We start from the raw sequence: 16,595 nt of genomic DNA, 5'->3' as shown, positions 1-16,595 counted from the left end.
TTGTTGCACTCCTAGTTGGAAGCTAAACTGCATTTCGTTGTCTCAGTACCTTTAATCTGTGCAATAACAATAAAGTTGAATCAAATCTTGAGCAGGAACAAATGTATTTATTTAGTACATATCTGACATTAACGATTAAACACGTGTGCATTCTTTATAAATGCAAACCGAGTCAAGCCGACTCCGGAGGTGGCGGTATGCACCTTAAAACCTCCTAAGGCCCAAGCTGTTTTTTTACATGCATTTTTTATTTCTCTTTGCTATTTGGGCTTATTGGACCCTAATTAGAATAAAAACTAAGAATCATCTTTTGATATGATGTACTTTTAGAGAAAAATGATGTCCACATATGTGGATTCTTGGTCCGAATTTCCATAAAACCCAATTAAGTCACCATTGAGTGATAGAATGAAAAACTCTTTATTTCCACCTTGAACACAGCAGTGTTTTTCCTGACTGCTTTTGCATGTATTAATAACACATACACACATATTTTTGAACATGTTTTGAATATCAGAGTAAAAACAACATGGAAACATTGCACTTTTGCCCCTTTGGACAGTTAAAACTAATGCATGGATCATTTGAAAAGCTGCAACAGTGCAAACAGTAATTGCAGGATGACATTGTATGCCTGTAACAAAATATAAAACATTCAAATCATTTTTTAAATTGTCACGTTACGTACACGGTACGTACAACAAATGACGGAACGTCATAGTGAAAAAAATAAAAAATAAATGTTGCCCCTTTTTGACAGTCAAAGTATGGCTCATGTGAAATGTTGCATTCGTAATGTAAAAAATAGGATATGTGAAAGGGTGGGAACATTGAGGACAGAAGGACCCGGCCTGCTTACGGAGGCCGAGGGGTCACCTGATGACCTTCACAGAATCTCTGCCATCACACTGCCATCACCTATGTGTGAAAGGCTAAGTAACAATTGCGTTCGGTTTGCATGCACAAGAACACTTTGCAGGTTACACAGCGCACTCGGGTTCTTCCAGTGCAGCCTGGTTGTCTGCAGCGCATGGCATTCTTCAGGCCCATCATCTCTGGGAGGTGGGCATTAGCCCTCCTGCGGACCGAGACATGGGGCACCTCTGTCACATGACGTTTTACCCCTTGTTGTGCATCTTCTTCCTCTGATTGTTCCGATAGGTCGCGAAACAGTGACATATTGTTTCAACCTCTTGTCCCAGCGCTGGCAGGTGTCCTCAGGCTGTGTACCATGAACAACAGACATCAGCAATACTGGCTTGTTGTCATACCACTTCACTACACACAGTTTTCCATCTTCAGCGGACACTTCTGATGAGGTACCTCTTCCTGCGCTTTTCATGGCTTTGTCACTGGGTAACTTGTCGTTCGCTCCAGCGAGTCGGTTCTTCATTATTGTACCAGTTATGTACAGCTCCTTCTCCATCATTTGTTGCGCACCTTTGATGGTGGTGAAGAACCGGTCACAATACACTTTTGTGCCGCGTTTCAGGGTTTGACAAAGACGCTCGATGACTAAGCTTCCCAAGCCCAGGCCCTCGGGTTCTTCGACCTTCTCGATCAGTGATTGTGTACCTTGATAGAGCTCAAAGTCAAGCACAATGCCATCTGCTGTAGCACACACAAAGTTCTTAATGCCAACTGGGTTGGGCTTCATTGGCAGATATTGTCTGTACGGACAGGCTCCCGTGAAGGGTATCATTTGCTCATCAATAGATGTGCAATCAGGTCGATTCAGAGACTTGCAGCCTCGCAGAATCCGCTCCAGAAAAGGCCCCACCTTCCAGAATTTGTCAGACATCTTCAGATCTTCAGGCACATCATCATCAATTACCACTTTTATTGCTCCCCTCAGTTTGAAGAATCTGGCACGCGTGAATCTGTCAGTGATGGCAGTGATTTTAAAGGCTTTGGACCAATACATCCTAATGGTTGGGTATCGGATGCAGGACATTAAAATACAGGCACCAAAAAAGTGGTAGACCTCATCGACTGACATGTTGAGTGGGTCCCCACTCCTAGACAGTGACATGGCATTAGAACATTCTGAAATCAGTGTCATCAGATCTCTATCGATGTACTGGTCAAAATACTCTAGTGGGGTCCAGCCATGTCTGTCCAGATCGCTTTCATCCTGATGCTGATACTCCGCAAGGTTTGGCGTCAATGGAGTAGCCTTCCAGCGTATTCCACGTCCTGCACAACCAGAATCAGAATAAAATAGTATTTAGTATGTATAGTATTTATTGCAGTAAGTTACATTTTATCTATGTAAGCAAAAAAACTTGAATCTGTGTGGACGTTTACATGAAATTTGAAGATTTACCCTCAAGGCATGCTAAAATAATAACAATTACCTTGTTTGGACTCTCCCTTTTTATTTTTTTTGGTTTGGCTTGGTCCTGGTGTTGGCTCCTCAGAGTCATCTTCTGCACGATCAGTCTCAATCGGTACAGTTCGACATCGACGTCTGGGAGTGTGGGATGAACCTGTCCCTGTACTCTCTGTCCCTGTCAATGTAAATAAGCATTCTGCCTCCAATCCTTCACGTAGCCCTGAGGCCCTAACTACATAACATAAACACAAATCTACTGGGTCTTGACTAACCATTATCTGCACCACGGCGACGTTTATGTCCTCTGCTGTGCTCTGTGGGCTCAGGAATGGGGTCCTCATTGTCACTACTGTCACCCTCATCCTCACTGCTGCTTTCCTCCTGTGGTGATGGTTGGTAATTTGTATCCAGGATGGGATCATCATTGTCAGATAGGTCTAAATCTGAGTTGTCTTCATCAATCAAGCCAAGTAGCTGCATAGCTTGGTGTAAAGAAAAACGCTCTGGAAATAAAAACAATGGATTTCAATGGTACTGTACAACGTTGTATATATATATGTATTTAGTGATTGAATTGTTATGTATTACATTTAGACAATGTACAGCCTTTTAGCTGCACCAGATATACTTGTTTTCTCATTTTACATGTGTGCATGTTTACTAGTATATTAGCTGTTTCGACGAGCTTCAGTCCATAAGTACACAAACGTGTACTTCATGTTTAGCGACATGTTACGTTCTTATTTTTACACTTTTTTTTCCAAATTTGCTTGTCATGACAAATATCCAACGCTTATATAAATATCTAAATAAGAATAAGCCATGAAATAAGGCAGGACTTCTTACCTGATCGATGTTTGTGTCTGGAGTGGCCACTTGAATCATCCCTCGTATTTGCCGCCATCTTGAATTTTTACCATTGTATGTTATACTCTTCTGACACCACCAGAGGGCAGTATAAGTGTCCACATATGTGGCTATAAGACCCCAATTCAGCAGTCTACACCATTGTGGACATAAGAGCTAAAAAAGTGCTGTCCACGCATGTGACCACTAAGCCTTATTTGCAATCCAAAAAACCGAGAGAAGAAGAAGAAGGCGAAGAAGAAGAAGAAGGCGAAGAAGAAGAAGGCGAAGAAGAAGAAGAAGAAGAAGAAGAAGAAGGAGAAGGAGAAGAAGAAGCCGACTCGGAGCTGTCCGACTTCAGGCGAGCTTTTTGAGACCTCCCCCGGCTGCGATCGGCTATTCTCCTCTACTTTCGAGGCGAGCCGCAACGCGTCTCAAACAAGCCTACTCAGTAGGCGGATTGCAAACCACTTTAAGGTGCATACCGCCACCTCCGGAGTCGGCTTGGAGTTGTCTTTTACTGTGCCACAGAACAACACAAAAACTTGTATTTTTATTGTTATTATTTTTTAAGTAAAGTAACGTGTTACTACTTACTTTTATAATTTAGTAACTAATAAAGTAACTAGTTACTTTTTGGAGAGCAGTAACTATAAATATTACTAGTTACGTTTTAAAAGTAACTTGCCCAACACTGCTCATTAGTAGCTTGTTTTGCGCGCTAGAATATTGACCCAAATCTGACTCCATACTCCTGTGTCTGATTGTCTGATTGTGTTCACCTGTTGCCCTTGTGTTTCTGCCTCCCCTGCCCAGCTGTGTCCTGTGATTACCCCTCTGTGTATTTAGTCTCGTCTTCCCCTGTGCTCCATGTTCGGTTGTCGTCTTTTCCTACCTGGTCTTGTCCATGTTCTGTGCCTGTTCCCATCCGTCTGCTCCCGTTCCTTTTGTCCCCTGGATGTGGTTTGTTATTCAGTTATCAGCTTTTGAAAAATAAATAAACCGTAAACACCTGATTAAACAACTTCATCCCTGTATCTTGCGAAAATCATGTCCTTATACCTTTTTTTAAACAGTTTTACGTTAGGACATCCCCTGAGCTCCTCATTCAAACTGTTCCAAAGCTTCACCCCACACAGGGAAATACAGAAACCTTGCTTGGTTGTGCGCGCCCTAACATTAGTGAATTTAAATAATCCCCTTAAATTATAATTCCCTTGTGTTTTATTAAATGTCTGTGATGTCTCTAAAATATTTGCATACAAACTCAAACAAATAAGCAGTTCATTAATACATGTAGGGACAGGGGTTGTACAATCAGAACTGATCATGATGACCAATGATACCTTGAGATTTTTTTCTCATCGCTGAACAAAATTATTTGAGAATCTACCTTTGGCAAATCCAAGGAGATGGTTATGGACTTCATACAGTGCCAACATTCTCCCCCCACACCAGTGAACATCCAGGGAGCCGACATTGAGATTGTAAAATCGTACCTGGGTGTTTATCTGAACAACAAAGTGGACTGGTCAGACAACCTAGCTGCTCTTAACAGGAAAGGACAGAGCAGACTGTACCTGCTGAGGAGACTGAGGTCTGTTGGGGTGCAGGGGGAACTCTTGCTCTTGCAGTGTAGTTTTCACAGTACACGTTCATTTTGACAACGAGAGAGAGGGGCAGATCGGGGCTTGCCCCACGTCGCTCAACACGGCTCAATAGGACAGTAATCAGAATAACTAAAACAGCAATGTAGAGACCAGGGGCCTCATTTATAAACGTGGTGTACGCTCAAAAGATGGCGTACGCCAATTTCTAAGCAATCTTTGTGATTTATGAAAAACAAACTTGATGGGAAAATGTGCGGTCCTCCACGGACACTGACCCATGCGTACGCACAACAACGGGAGAGATGAGAAATGTATCACACAGTATATGCAGAGACTCCTCAGAGCACACAAAAACATAACTTGGAGAAATAAATAAATACAGATATGTTATTTAAAACCATCTTGAATATGTTGTGTTAATGTTATGACATGTTTTCTCATAAATGATGCGGTAAGCAGGAGGACAGAATTACGTCTAAACTGACGCCGTTTTGCATTTCTATAGGTTTTAGATACGAGAATGGTTTTATATACTATCATGTTTAATCATGTTTTATGTTGTTCGCCAAGACTTGATAAGTCACAACACATATGACGGGGGGGGGGGGGGGGGGGTAGTGCGGAACTGCGAGCGCCTGTTACACACCCCCTTCAATTGACAATATTTATTTATATTTATTTTGCTCAAAACTTCTACCTTGAAAACTGTTCAGGTCTTTATATTTTAAAAGAAAATAATTGTTTCCTATTTATAACATAATTGCATTTTTTATATATATATCTTTGTTTCTTGTCTTTTGTAGTACTTGGCATTTATGTTACTCCCTCTTCTAATGTTCATTGTTCTGCACCAATACACCAAGTCAATTCCTCTATGTAAAGAACTTAAACCAATAAACCAAGTTCTATGCTAATCAGTATCAGAATAGAACATCAGTACATGTCAATTATATTATGTAGCATACATATATATTAGTCACTGCTAGGGATGGGTATCGTTTGAAATTTATAGATTCCGATTCCGGTTCCGCTTATCGATTCCGGTTCTTATCGATTTCCCGTTTCGATTCCAAAATTGTAAAAGAAAGAGGTCAAACGTTTAGATAACAAAAATATCTTAATTCTTTTAAGCTTTAACGGACATTTTTACAAATAAAAAAATATACATGCAATACAAATGTATTGCAAAATAGCTGTGCTTTATTTTAACTGAGCTATGCCTTTGGCAAGCTATTAACAGGCATTACACTGTGCCTTGTCTTTTTCTTTTTTAGTGTAGTGGAGCCTCACTTCAGAGCGTTTACCGCGATCCATCTTTGGTGTTATGAAGTGACTGAGCTCGTGAACTGGAGGACGGGGGGAGCCTCGCTGCGGGGCTACTGTGGACCTCTGTCGCCTGTCAGCGCAACTTACATGATGCAGTTTAAAAAAATTAAGGGCGGTGCCGGCCGTCAGCGTACCGAGCCGGCCGTCAACGGCCCGCTGACGACCGGCCGTTCTGTGATTCTCCAGAACACACAGATGGCCAGTCCGCTATGTATTCCACCGGGTCACCGCGGCGCAGACGGACCCGCGGCGCAGACGGACCCGGTGGAATACAGGGTCTACTGCGTTTAGGAACCGTTAAGCAGAACCGAAATTGTGTATTTTGTATGGATACCCGGTACCCGGCATTTTCTTATCGGTTCTCATCTGGAACCGAGTTTCGGTTCCCAACCCTAGTCACTGCTATATCTAAAAGTGGAAGAAGTACTACATTTGACATAAGAGTAGTAATACTGTAGCGCAGGGTAAAATACTCAGTCAGGTGAAATTCCTTGAATGAAAATCCTACTTAAGAACAAAAGTTACTTAAAGTACTCCAGAAAGCACAATGGTCCATTTCAGAATTATATTATATTATTACAGTTATTGGTGCATTACTGGGAAACCTCCATCAGCTGAGGAAGTGTATGTGCTTTGATCCAAAGCTTTACATTGTAACTAAATATTATCCAATATAAAAATAAATCTAAATATATAGATATTTGCAAGGAAATAACATTTAAACCATGAGATTTGAATTATATATTTATTAAAGCAACAATGAGGCAAAACACATTGTAAAACAAAAAGTACTGATAGTTATGATAATGACAGGAACAGGAAGCAGATGCTAACTCTCCCTGCAGAGACAAACAGCGTCAGGCTGATCATTGAACAGGAATCCCAACACATTAAGAACACGCTGCTCACAGACAGGGCGCCCTCTAGTGGCAGCACATGCTCTGAATATTGTAAGATATATTTCTAAAGAAAACAAAAGATGGCACAAACCACTCAAAGCTTAAAAGTGATATTTTGAGGATATGTGGGTTATTAAGAATTAGACAGTTTGTAATTAGGGAATCATTTAATTAACACAAGTCAATGAACTTCAGAAACATGAACACACTAATGCTGCGTTCACACCGGACACAATGCGAATATTCTCGAATCGCTCTAATCGTTTCACCGCGGCTGTCAGCTGTGTTTAGTCGCATCATTCAAACAATTTATCTCCATGTAAATACCATGGTAGATACCAACTACAACAAAATGAACATATTTGACCGTGATTTAATTGTAATACACGTTTCAAAATGATGCCGAAGTAACAACATACTGATACCGGTTAGTAAAAATCATGAATGAATGCTTTGACAAGTCTGCAGACAGACGGCAGGCGAAAAACCTTTTAAAATGCGTGTTTTCTGAATGGAGATCGGCTAAGCTAACGCAGCATATGCTCCGACCGTCCACACTCACATCAACGGCCTACAGACATAAATAAACCAGCGACTGTATTCTCCATGACACAGACAGTCTGTGGTTTGGACTTGTTTAACTTTTGTCTAGTTTCTGAACAGATATGAGGAGCTGTGAGCTCTGAGGGCTAACAGCTAACGGCTGATGTTGGTTTTCTGTTTCAACGTCAGTGACGACAGGCTGAGATCCTCACCGCTGATTGGCTACGAGGAGAACGAGTCAAGCTAATTTTACGCTCAAGTTCAAAAAATGTAACTCTCGCGGTTGTCGCGGCCCCCTCCAATCGCGCCGCAGCCTTCACGTCAATTTCGTCAACCGCTTCATTCGCGCCGCGTCTTTGCATTTGACCCCCCACTGTACATTTGACTTTACATGTAATCGCGCCACCCCCAAAAACCGCATCGCAGCATTACTGTGACGATTATTGCAGCTAAAAGCCAGTACTTTTTACACAGATTTAAAATGAATCTGGACACATAAACTCATTATAGATGACTTCTCTAACTTGCACAATTGTTTATGTTGATAATGCAAAATACAACAAACCTTATTGAGTGCTCACATACAGTGTCCAGAAGAATATTACAACAGATAAACAAAGTCAACGGTTATTTTTAAAGCTAACATTTGCAATCAGTAAAAACATTTTCGTGGCTTAAAAAAAAACTAAAACTGTTGGGAAACTGTGGAATCGTGATTTAGAATACTTACAAGGTGAAGATGTCACAATTAGTGTTGTATTTCTTAGTCTCCTGATTGGACCCTGTTGAGAAGTCTCATCCAGAAACCTGCTGTTGAATTAAGTTGACATGATGTTCCATCTGGTATCATCATGATGATCATGAGTCAGTGGGAAGATCAGAGGATGACACACTTGGCGTTGTATTTTTTGTTTAGTTCTTCTACTTCTTTTTCATGTTTTTCCTCCATTTCTTTAATATCATTTTCAAGACTCTCTTTTGTCTTTTGCAATTGTGTTTCAGTTGTCTCAATGATCTCTAATTCTATTTCAAGTCTTTGTTCATTGAGTCTGATAAGATCCTCTAGCAGATTGGACTGTTGCTCTTGTCCTTCATGATCTTTCTTCAGGTTCTTTATTTCCTTCATGTGTTTCTCCACCAAGGCGGCATAGTGCTTGGCGTATTCCAGTTTGAACTAATTTAATTCTTCAGCTTGTTTTCTGGCCTCCTCTTCATATTTCTTCTTCATCTCCTCTTTTTCTTTCTCATATTTTCCCTGTAATTCCTGTCTCTCCTTCTCCTGCTGTTCACTTCTCTTTAGATCTTCTTCTTTTCTTTTCTGTTCAAGTTTCTCTCTTTCCTGATCGTATTCTTTTTGTCTTGTTTGCTCGTCTTGTCGTCTCTTTTCATTTTCTTGACGTTGTTTGTTCCACCATTCTTCTCTCTCCTTCTCCCACTCTTCTTTCTGCTTTCTCTTCTCTTCTTTACTCTGCTCCAACTCTCCTTCAAGTTGTTCCTCTAATTCCTTTCGTTGCAGTTCTTCCTGTCTTTTCTTCTCCATCTCTTCTTTCTTTCTCCGTTCCTCTTCCCTCTTTCTCTCCTCTCGTTCCTTGTTGATTTTTTCTTGCATTTCTTTATGTTGTTGAGCTCTCTCCTGCTCAATTTCTTCTTTTCTTTTCTGTTCAAGTTTCTCTCTTTCCTGATCGTATTCTTCTTGCTGCTTCTGAATTCTTGTTTGCTCGTCTTGTCGTCTCTTTTCATTTTCTTGACTTTTTTTGTTCCACCATTCTTCTCTCTCTTTCTCCCACTCTTCTTTCTGCTTTCTCTTCTCTTCTTTACTCTGCTCCAACTCTCCTTCAAGTTTTTCCTCCCATTCCTTTTTTGTATTGTCATCCTGCCTTTTCTTCTCCATGTCCTCTTTTCTTCTCTGTTCCTCTTCCCTCCTTCTCTCCTCTCGTTCCTTGTTGATTTGTTCGTCCATCTCTTGAAGCTGTTTGGCTCTCTTCTGCTCAATGTCATCTCTCTCCTGTTCCGTTCTTCTCTTCACTTCTTCCATTTCCTCCTCGTGTTTCCTTTGCAGCTCCTCCCTCTCTCTCTGCATTTCTTCTTCCTTCTCCTTCAGGATCTTCTCCACTTCCTTCTGTATGGCCGCCTCGGCCTCTTGGAACATCTCTGAGTTGAAGCAGCTGCCGCCATTTTCTTTCAGCATTTTGTTGGTCTTCTCCATCAGCTCACTGACTTGCATGCGGTTTGTCTGATCTCTGTTATTGAAGACCTGGTATCTCCCTCCACAGTCATTTATCAGTTTCATCAAAAAGTCACTGGACCGTTCGATGAAACTCTCAATCGTTTCGCCACCCAGATCGTCTCCTCTGGTGAAAATGATGATGATGAAATCTCCAGATTTCTTGCCAAAACATTTCTTGATCAGTTCCACTGTTTCTTTTTCCTCTTGTGTAATTCGGCCGATCATCAGCACCAGTAAGAACACATGAGGTCCAGGAGACATCATGCTGATGCATTTCACAAGCTCCTGTTGAACATCATCATTGGACAGTGTCGTGTCAAACAGGCCGGGGGTGTCCACCACAGCGACAGGTCGTCCATCAATCTCTCCTGTTGCTTTTTTGCAAAACTTGGTCACTGAATCTGTGCTTTGAGTCGATGTAAAAGGTTTTTTGCCCAAAATAGTGTTTCCAGTTGCACTTTTTCCATTGCCAGTCTTCCCAATCAGCACCATCCTGAGACACTCTCTGGTCTGACTTTCTTCAACATCTCCCTCCTGACTTTTCTTTTTAACGTCCTGCAGTTCAGCTTTAAGTCTTCTGTTAGTGTTATCCACCTCTACCACCTTCTCCATCTGAGCCTTGGTGAACATGTCCTTTGTGAAGCACCTGGATCCTTCCACTCTGGTCTCTCCCACAGCATCCAACAGCTCTGGGATCTGCTGCTGATCTGTGATGTTGAGAACAACATATCTTCCTCCACAGCTCTGACGGAGCTCCTTGATGTCCGTGTTCTCCTTTAGAAAGTTAACAACAGCTGGAGCTGTAGGATCTGACTCCATAGTGAACAGAATCAAGGTGAAGTCGTTGACTCGAGGGCTGAATGTGTTCTGGAGGGTCTCTAACTCTCCCTTGTCTTCATCAGTGAGGGGACCCACAGGTAGGACCAGGATGAAGGCATGGACGCCCTCAGGATCACAGAGGGAGACACACCTGAATGATTCCTCCATCACTTCCTGCTGAGGTTTTCCACACAAAGCAGGCAGCTCCACCAGGGCAACCCGGCGTCCACACACCTCTCCCTGATGTTTAACACACTGTGAGGAGTTGGAGACTGAAGGAAACTCTGTCTGACCTAAAATGGCCTTGGCTGCTGAAGTCTTCCCTGCTCCTCTCCTCCCACACAGAACCAGGTTCAAAGCTGCTTTGATGTCTTCAGAGAAGGTGAGGAACGTTCCTTTGTTTCCATCAACTATCTTCTCAATCTTCTCCATCAATGAATCACGGCTCTGTTCACCCATGTTGTAGAGTCTTCCTCCACAGGCTTCAAGCAGCTGATTCACGATGTGGGACTTCTCTTCTCTTTGATTCCATTTGTGTGTCATGATGACCATTGAGTGTTTAAAAGCTTCTGGACCAAACAGACTCAGGATGAACTTCAGTGTTTGCCTGTTCTCTTCAGTGAAATCAGAAGGATTCACTAACAGCAGAAGGACATTGGGTCCAGGAGGACAAAGACTCACACAGCTCTTCACCTCTCTTCTCATGCTCTCTTCACGAAGACTGAACATGTCTGCAGTTTTCAGAACTGTTAATTGTTTCCCTTTCCACTTTCCATGGGTTGTCCCACCTCTGCCCTCGGTTATAAAGTTACAGAGTCTTTGCTTTTTGTCTCCACTTTTTCCCAACAGCACGATTCTGAATGCAGATGCTGTAACACAGATAGAAGAATCAAATTACATTAACTCATAAACATAATTAAAATACACTTCACTTACATGAAGATATCTCCAACCATTTCCTGGATGAGCCAGTGTTTATGAAAACGTGTTTTACAAAAACTCAGTATACCCCCTGCAGGAAACAGCAGGTAACTCATATTTATTGTGGATTATTTAAATGAATCTTAGTGTTTATTTTCCCTTCAGGGCTAGAAAAATAAATATACTTATTGATTTCCTCAGCAAATTATGATGATTGGATTATATCACTATAACTATCAACTATAGATGATGTCAAAGTAGCGACACAACAATTTGATTGGTTTAAATGTGTGTCTCTGTTTACTGCATCTTTGCTGATGTGGGATTTGTTTATCCTGTAGAAAGGATGCTACAAATACATAAATAGCACTGGGACGAATTTACTTACCCTCAGTCACAGGGTTTGAGCGTTTGAATGATGCAGTGATTGTGTTAACCCCACGCAGCCCTGTGAACGGGAACATCATTAATTTGCAGCTTAATATTCAAATGTTTTCACGTCTGATTTAAATGAACAACATGTCATTGTCCTTCACATACCAGCAGCTTTAACAGCTTCTGTGAGGGGATGCCGTATTTCCTTTGGTTTTTGACTTTGATGATCATCAGGTAAAGCAGATGTGGCGTCCTCAAACACTTCACAGCTCACAGGCTCTCCGTTGTTCTCTTTTGCAGTTTGACCCAAACGTGTTAACAGCTCTGGAAGTTGAAGGTTCTTCCACTTCAAGTATCTGTATCTACATTTTCTGATCATGTCTTGTAATGGGGGTTGTTCCATTAAACCTGAACCCTCCTCTCTGGATGGTGATATCAGCATCAGTGAATGATCAAAGGACTGATCACTGAAGCGTTCCAGGACTCTGCAGAGTCTCTGTTTGTGTTCCTCAGTGAAGTGTTCAGGCTGTAGAACCAGCAGGAACACATGAGGTCCAGGATGAGAGAGCCTCACACACTCTTTCAGATGTTCTGTCAGTCTGTTTTCAGAGATGTTGTCGTGCAGCAGATCTGGGGTGTTGATCACAACTACTTTGTTCCCCTCCCGCTCTCCACTGGCTCTCTGACAGCGGTCCCATTCTTCCTTAGTGTTGAACACAGCCGCTCCCAGTATGAAGTTCCCCACTGAACTCCTCTCACACCAGCTGTTCCCCAGCAGAACAACCCTCAGCTCAGACACTGTGAGAAACAAAGAATTAGAAATGGTGACCATATGCAGGCTTCCATGTATTCATGTATAGTTTCTTTTGTTTTAACCCAGTGGTTCTCAAAGTGGGGGGCGGGCCCCCCCTGGGGGGCGCAGAGGCATGACAGGGGGGGCGCGAGAGACCAGGAGGAAAAATGGTTATAAAATTATTATTTTTTAAAATCATAATTTGAAAAATTATTTATTCGAAAAGAATATGATACAGTACTATTACGTCTGGGTCTCTGTGTTTCATTAAAGCTCAGCTCTGTGTGTGTGTGTGGAACGAGCCATTTTGTGTGCGTGCACGAGCGAGAGAGAGAGAGCGCACCGGTACCGGAGATCGTTGTTGTTAGCTTCTGGTGCTAGCGAGCTACGCTAACGGATATAAGGAGTTTTTTCAACAACAAAGTGGAGGAGAGTCCTCTCCTGAGAGACTGAGAGCCTCAGTGAGCTAAAGGACTCTCAGTGTTATCTCTGTGGGTCTCAAACGTTTTGGTCACCATTAATGTAAACAATTATTTCCGAGGCACACCTTTATCATTATAGTTATAAAAAAATAAGAGATTAAATTAAAAACAGGTATGAAATACTATATGACAGTAAAAAAATAACAAAGTTTAAAAGGGTGATTTGTAAAATATCCATAAAGAAAAAGTAAATCTGTTTACAGTTCTGTTTCAAATGGGTGTTGAGCATGCCCCCGGACCCCCCGGTCTAGGTGGTGTGAGGTCCACACACCACCTATAAAAATAGCACTTTACCCCTTCTTACACCTATGCCGTGAGCTGATTATCAAGCCTTAATTGTAACAGCCGTGGGTACACTGTGTATATGCGTGGGGATTGTTGTAGTTTCAAATTCAACTGTGGCGACCGGTACATTAATGGGAAACCCTAAATGTTTGAGCACCCTCTATGAAACGTCAAGCTACCCCACAGCACCCCGACTATTTGTGTTGGCCACTGAGCCTGACTATTTGTGTTGGGGGGGCCCGACATTTTTTTTTCTCCAAATGGGGGGCCTGACAGAAAAAGTTTGAGAACCACTGTTTTAACCTAAGGGTTACTAACAGCAGGTTTTACCTACAAAATACTGAACACTCAGGTGTTCTTAAAGCAGAGTAACACAGCTCAGTTTTACTCACTGTTAGGTGGCAGCCACTTAAGGCTGCTCCGGCGCTTTAGAGGATATGGATGTTCTGTTATTGGAAAGAGACAGAATTTGATGATTTATTACATGTAATTTAAAATAGACAGTACAGTGGTCTACAGTCTTGAACAAGATAGGAAACAGACACCCAGACCTTCCAGAACACAACGTCAACAAAAAAAGAGAAGAAACCCAGAAAGTGAACCTAGGACAGCCAAGCAGCCACGATGCATTTCTTTAGGTCACATATTTACACCTTTTCAGGTTTATTTAGATATTCTTGAGACTACTAGAATATTTGAACATGCTGTAATGTTCAAAAAATGCTTTATTCTTCTCAAACTGCCTTCTTAGAATAGCTGTTTTCAGCCTCTTTGAATCTGCTAAGGGGTTTAGACTTAGACTTAGACATACTTTATTGTCACTTCAACAAGACACAGAGTGTACTATTAAAACGAAATTTCGTTGTACTGGCTTACAGGAAAAGGACAATATAAAAACTTGCTAAAATTGTACATATAAATAAATACTTTAAAGTGACCTGGTGCTGATAAAATTAAAGATAAAGTGTGCGTTTAAAATATAAAGACTTACTATACATATAAATAAAATATAAATACTATATAGAAAATATGTGCGCTTTACACAGCGTAATGTAATCTATATGTTTCTGGTCTACTTGATTTTTAGTTAATAAAAACTGATTTTACCTACAAAATAGTGAACAAGAAGGTTGTGGGTTAGATCCCAGCCACGCAGTCAAGATGTCAACGGATCGGGACAAGATACCTAACCCTGAGTAGCTCCCGGTGGCATGTGTTAGTTTCCCAGAGAAAGTGCTCTGCTCTGGATGAATTAGGTGTGAATGGGTGAAGACTTGTAGATAAAGCGCTTTGAAGGGTCCTAAATGCCCTCGAACCAGAAAGCTAAGTAGCTGTGATGCATTCCTTTATAATGTTTATTTGTATTTAATTACAGAATATTTTTTTGGGGTGACACCTCTAATTTATATTCATGGACAGACAGTCTTGAATCCAGAGTGGACATATCTGACTGGACTCACCTGATCCTGCAGTCGCCATACTGTGCTCTTCTGAAAGCAGCTTTCCTGAGGACGAGAAGCTAAAGGAAGAAGAATAACACTTTAAATAATCTGACTCACTCACTCCAAAATGTGATAACAAAGAAAACTGGCTCATTTCAGAACTGACTGTACAGATGTAGCACTTCATTTCAGACTCCAGCTTACAGCTTCCTGCCTAAGACCTGCCTAACACCAGTATAGAGGAATGTTAAGCCCTCCCACTATTTTCCAAGAGGGTGTTGCCAGATTTTCAATTTCAGGTTTTAACCAGGAGATGGCGCTTCATTCACAAATACAGAAAGACAAGTTTCATGGACTTTCAGTTGTGTTTTGAAGAGCATTTGAACACATCAATATTTTAGATCAACTAAAGTATATCTAATCTTGTAATTCAATAATATATAGTCTTTATATATTAAATAATCATAATTATAATGTAAATGTTTACATTACACTTCTTTATTTGTTATGCTCATACTTTTACCTTTACAATCGTTTGCTTTAATATGCAGTATATTTTTGTGTTTGCTTCCTCCTGCTCCCTTTCGGACACATACTGTATGATTTATTATTAATATGAAGATATTATTAAGATAAGATAAGATGTTACTTTATTGATTGAACATTTTAGTTTAGAATGTGCTGTCCCACGGTAATTCAGAAGGCTCACAGGTCACATTCCGACCATTATTTAAAGCAATAGGTGCTTTCACACCTTCTACAGTTTGATTTGTATAGAGGGAGCTCTGTCAGTTTTCGAATTACCCATTTGCTTTCGGGCAGCCCTATTTTTTCAGAGCACATCCTGCTACTAAATATGTCACACGCACGCTCTGTTGACTGGCGCAGCGGCGCGGATGCGATCAATTGCTATAAAAACACTCTTCTACTAATACAGACGGTGTCACTATGCCGGCGGATGTGGCCGTTGTTGAAGCCTCTTCAGGCTCCTCATCGGCAGGCCTCTCCCTCGGTGTGGAGCTGTCAAACTCGACCCTAACGCCGCTTACAGCCGGCAAACTAAAAGTTGTTTTCCGTTCACGTTGTCATTTTTAGACTCCTTCGCTTCTTTGCTTGTGAATCCAAAAGCTGTGAAGCTTGGCTGTTTTCGTTTTACCAAATGTTTTTATTACAAAGCCAGAGTTAAAAAAATATCAATATGAACATTTCAAATACCGCGCCGGCATCACCGCCATAACCATAGCAACGCAAGTAAGAATGCAGCGCCGCCACATACAGATGGCAACACCCAGACATATTCACAAATATAAAACAAATATTCAGAAACTGTAATGAAGAATAACTATTATTTATTTCAAGAACTGTTATTTACAGAAACTCAACATTTCTAATCTGTGTGACACAAATATGCACGATTGTTTTGGGCTCCCCCTATTTATCTCAAAGTCAGCCTTCAGGGGGGCTCCCTCCCTCTTCGGGGGAGCCAAGCTCCCCCTAGCTCCCCCCCATTTCGAACAGTGTCTGTGGCTGAATGGCCAGCGATTAGGTGCGGTGCATTTATCATAGGTGATCAGAGCTAACTGCCTGCCGTCAGATTTCATTTAAAAAACAGATCTGATTTTAAGACTACTTCTGCGCTCATAAAGAATGATAAGAATAAGAATAATGCGTATTGAACTGGTTTCATTAATT

The 16,595-nt window shown here is 41.4% G+C and overlaps 3 protein-coding genes across 3 annotated transcripts; all 3 read right to left on the bottom strand.

The window, feature by feature from the left end:
* Window positions 1-1,069: 1,069 nt before the first annotated feature.
* LOC307042909 (piggyBac transposable element-derived protein 1-like) lies at window positions 1,070-3,274 on the bottom strand (the record flags this gene model as incomplete). The annotated part of the gene is made up of 4 exons (XM_079687067.1): window positions 3,182-3,274; window positions 2,608-2,838; window positions 2,358-2,510; window positions 1,070-2,196 (listed from the first exon to the last, which is right to left on the bottom strand). The coding sequence occupies exons 1-4, from the start codon at window positions 3,237-3,239 to the stop codon at window positions 1,070-1,072; spliced, it is 1,569 nt and encodes a 522-aa protein (XP_079543193.1). The 5' UTR covers window positions 3,240-3,274.
* Window positions 3,275-8,466: 5,192 nt separating this feature from the next.
* Window positions 8,467-11,969, bottom strand: LOC307043101 (GTPase IMAP family member 8-like). Its single transcript, XM_079687342.1, has 2 exons — window positions 11,915-11,969; window positions 8,467-11,474 (listed from the first exon to the last, which is right to left on the bottom strand). The coding sequence occupies exon 2, from the start codon at window positions 11,332-11,334 to the stop codon at window positions 8,734-8,736; it is 2,601 nt and encodes an 866-aa protein (XP_079543468.1). The 5' UTR covers window positions 11,335-11,474; window positions 11,915-11,969; the 3' UTR covers window positions 8,467-8,733.
* An 89-nt stretch (window positions 11,970-12,058) lies between these two features.
* On the bottom strand, window positions 12,059-14,940 carry LOC307042908 (GTPase IMAP family member 5-like; the record flags this gene model as incomplete). The annotated part of the gene is made up of 2 exons (XM_079687066.1): window positions 12,059-12,699; window positions 14,922-14,940. 2 exons carry the CDS (start codon window positions 14,938-14,940, stop codon window positions 12,059-12,061), a joined length of 660 nt encoding a protein of 219 aa, XP_079543192.1.
* Between the last annotated feature and the right edge of the window lie 1,655 nt (window positions 14,941-16,595).

The sequence above is a fragment of the Notothenia rossii genome (genome assembly GCF_949606895.1).
Source record: "Notothenia rossii genome assembly, chromosome: 6".
NCBI lineage: Eukaryota > Metazoa > Chordata > Actinopteri > Perciformes > Nototheniidae > Notothenia > Notothenia rossii.
This window is presented reverse-complemented; position numbering and strand designations above follow the sequence as displayed.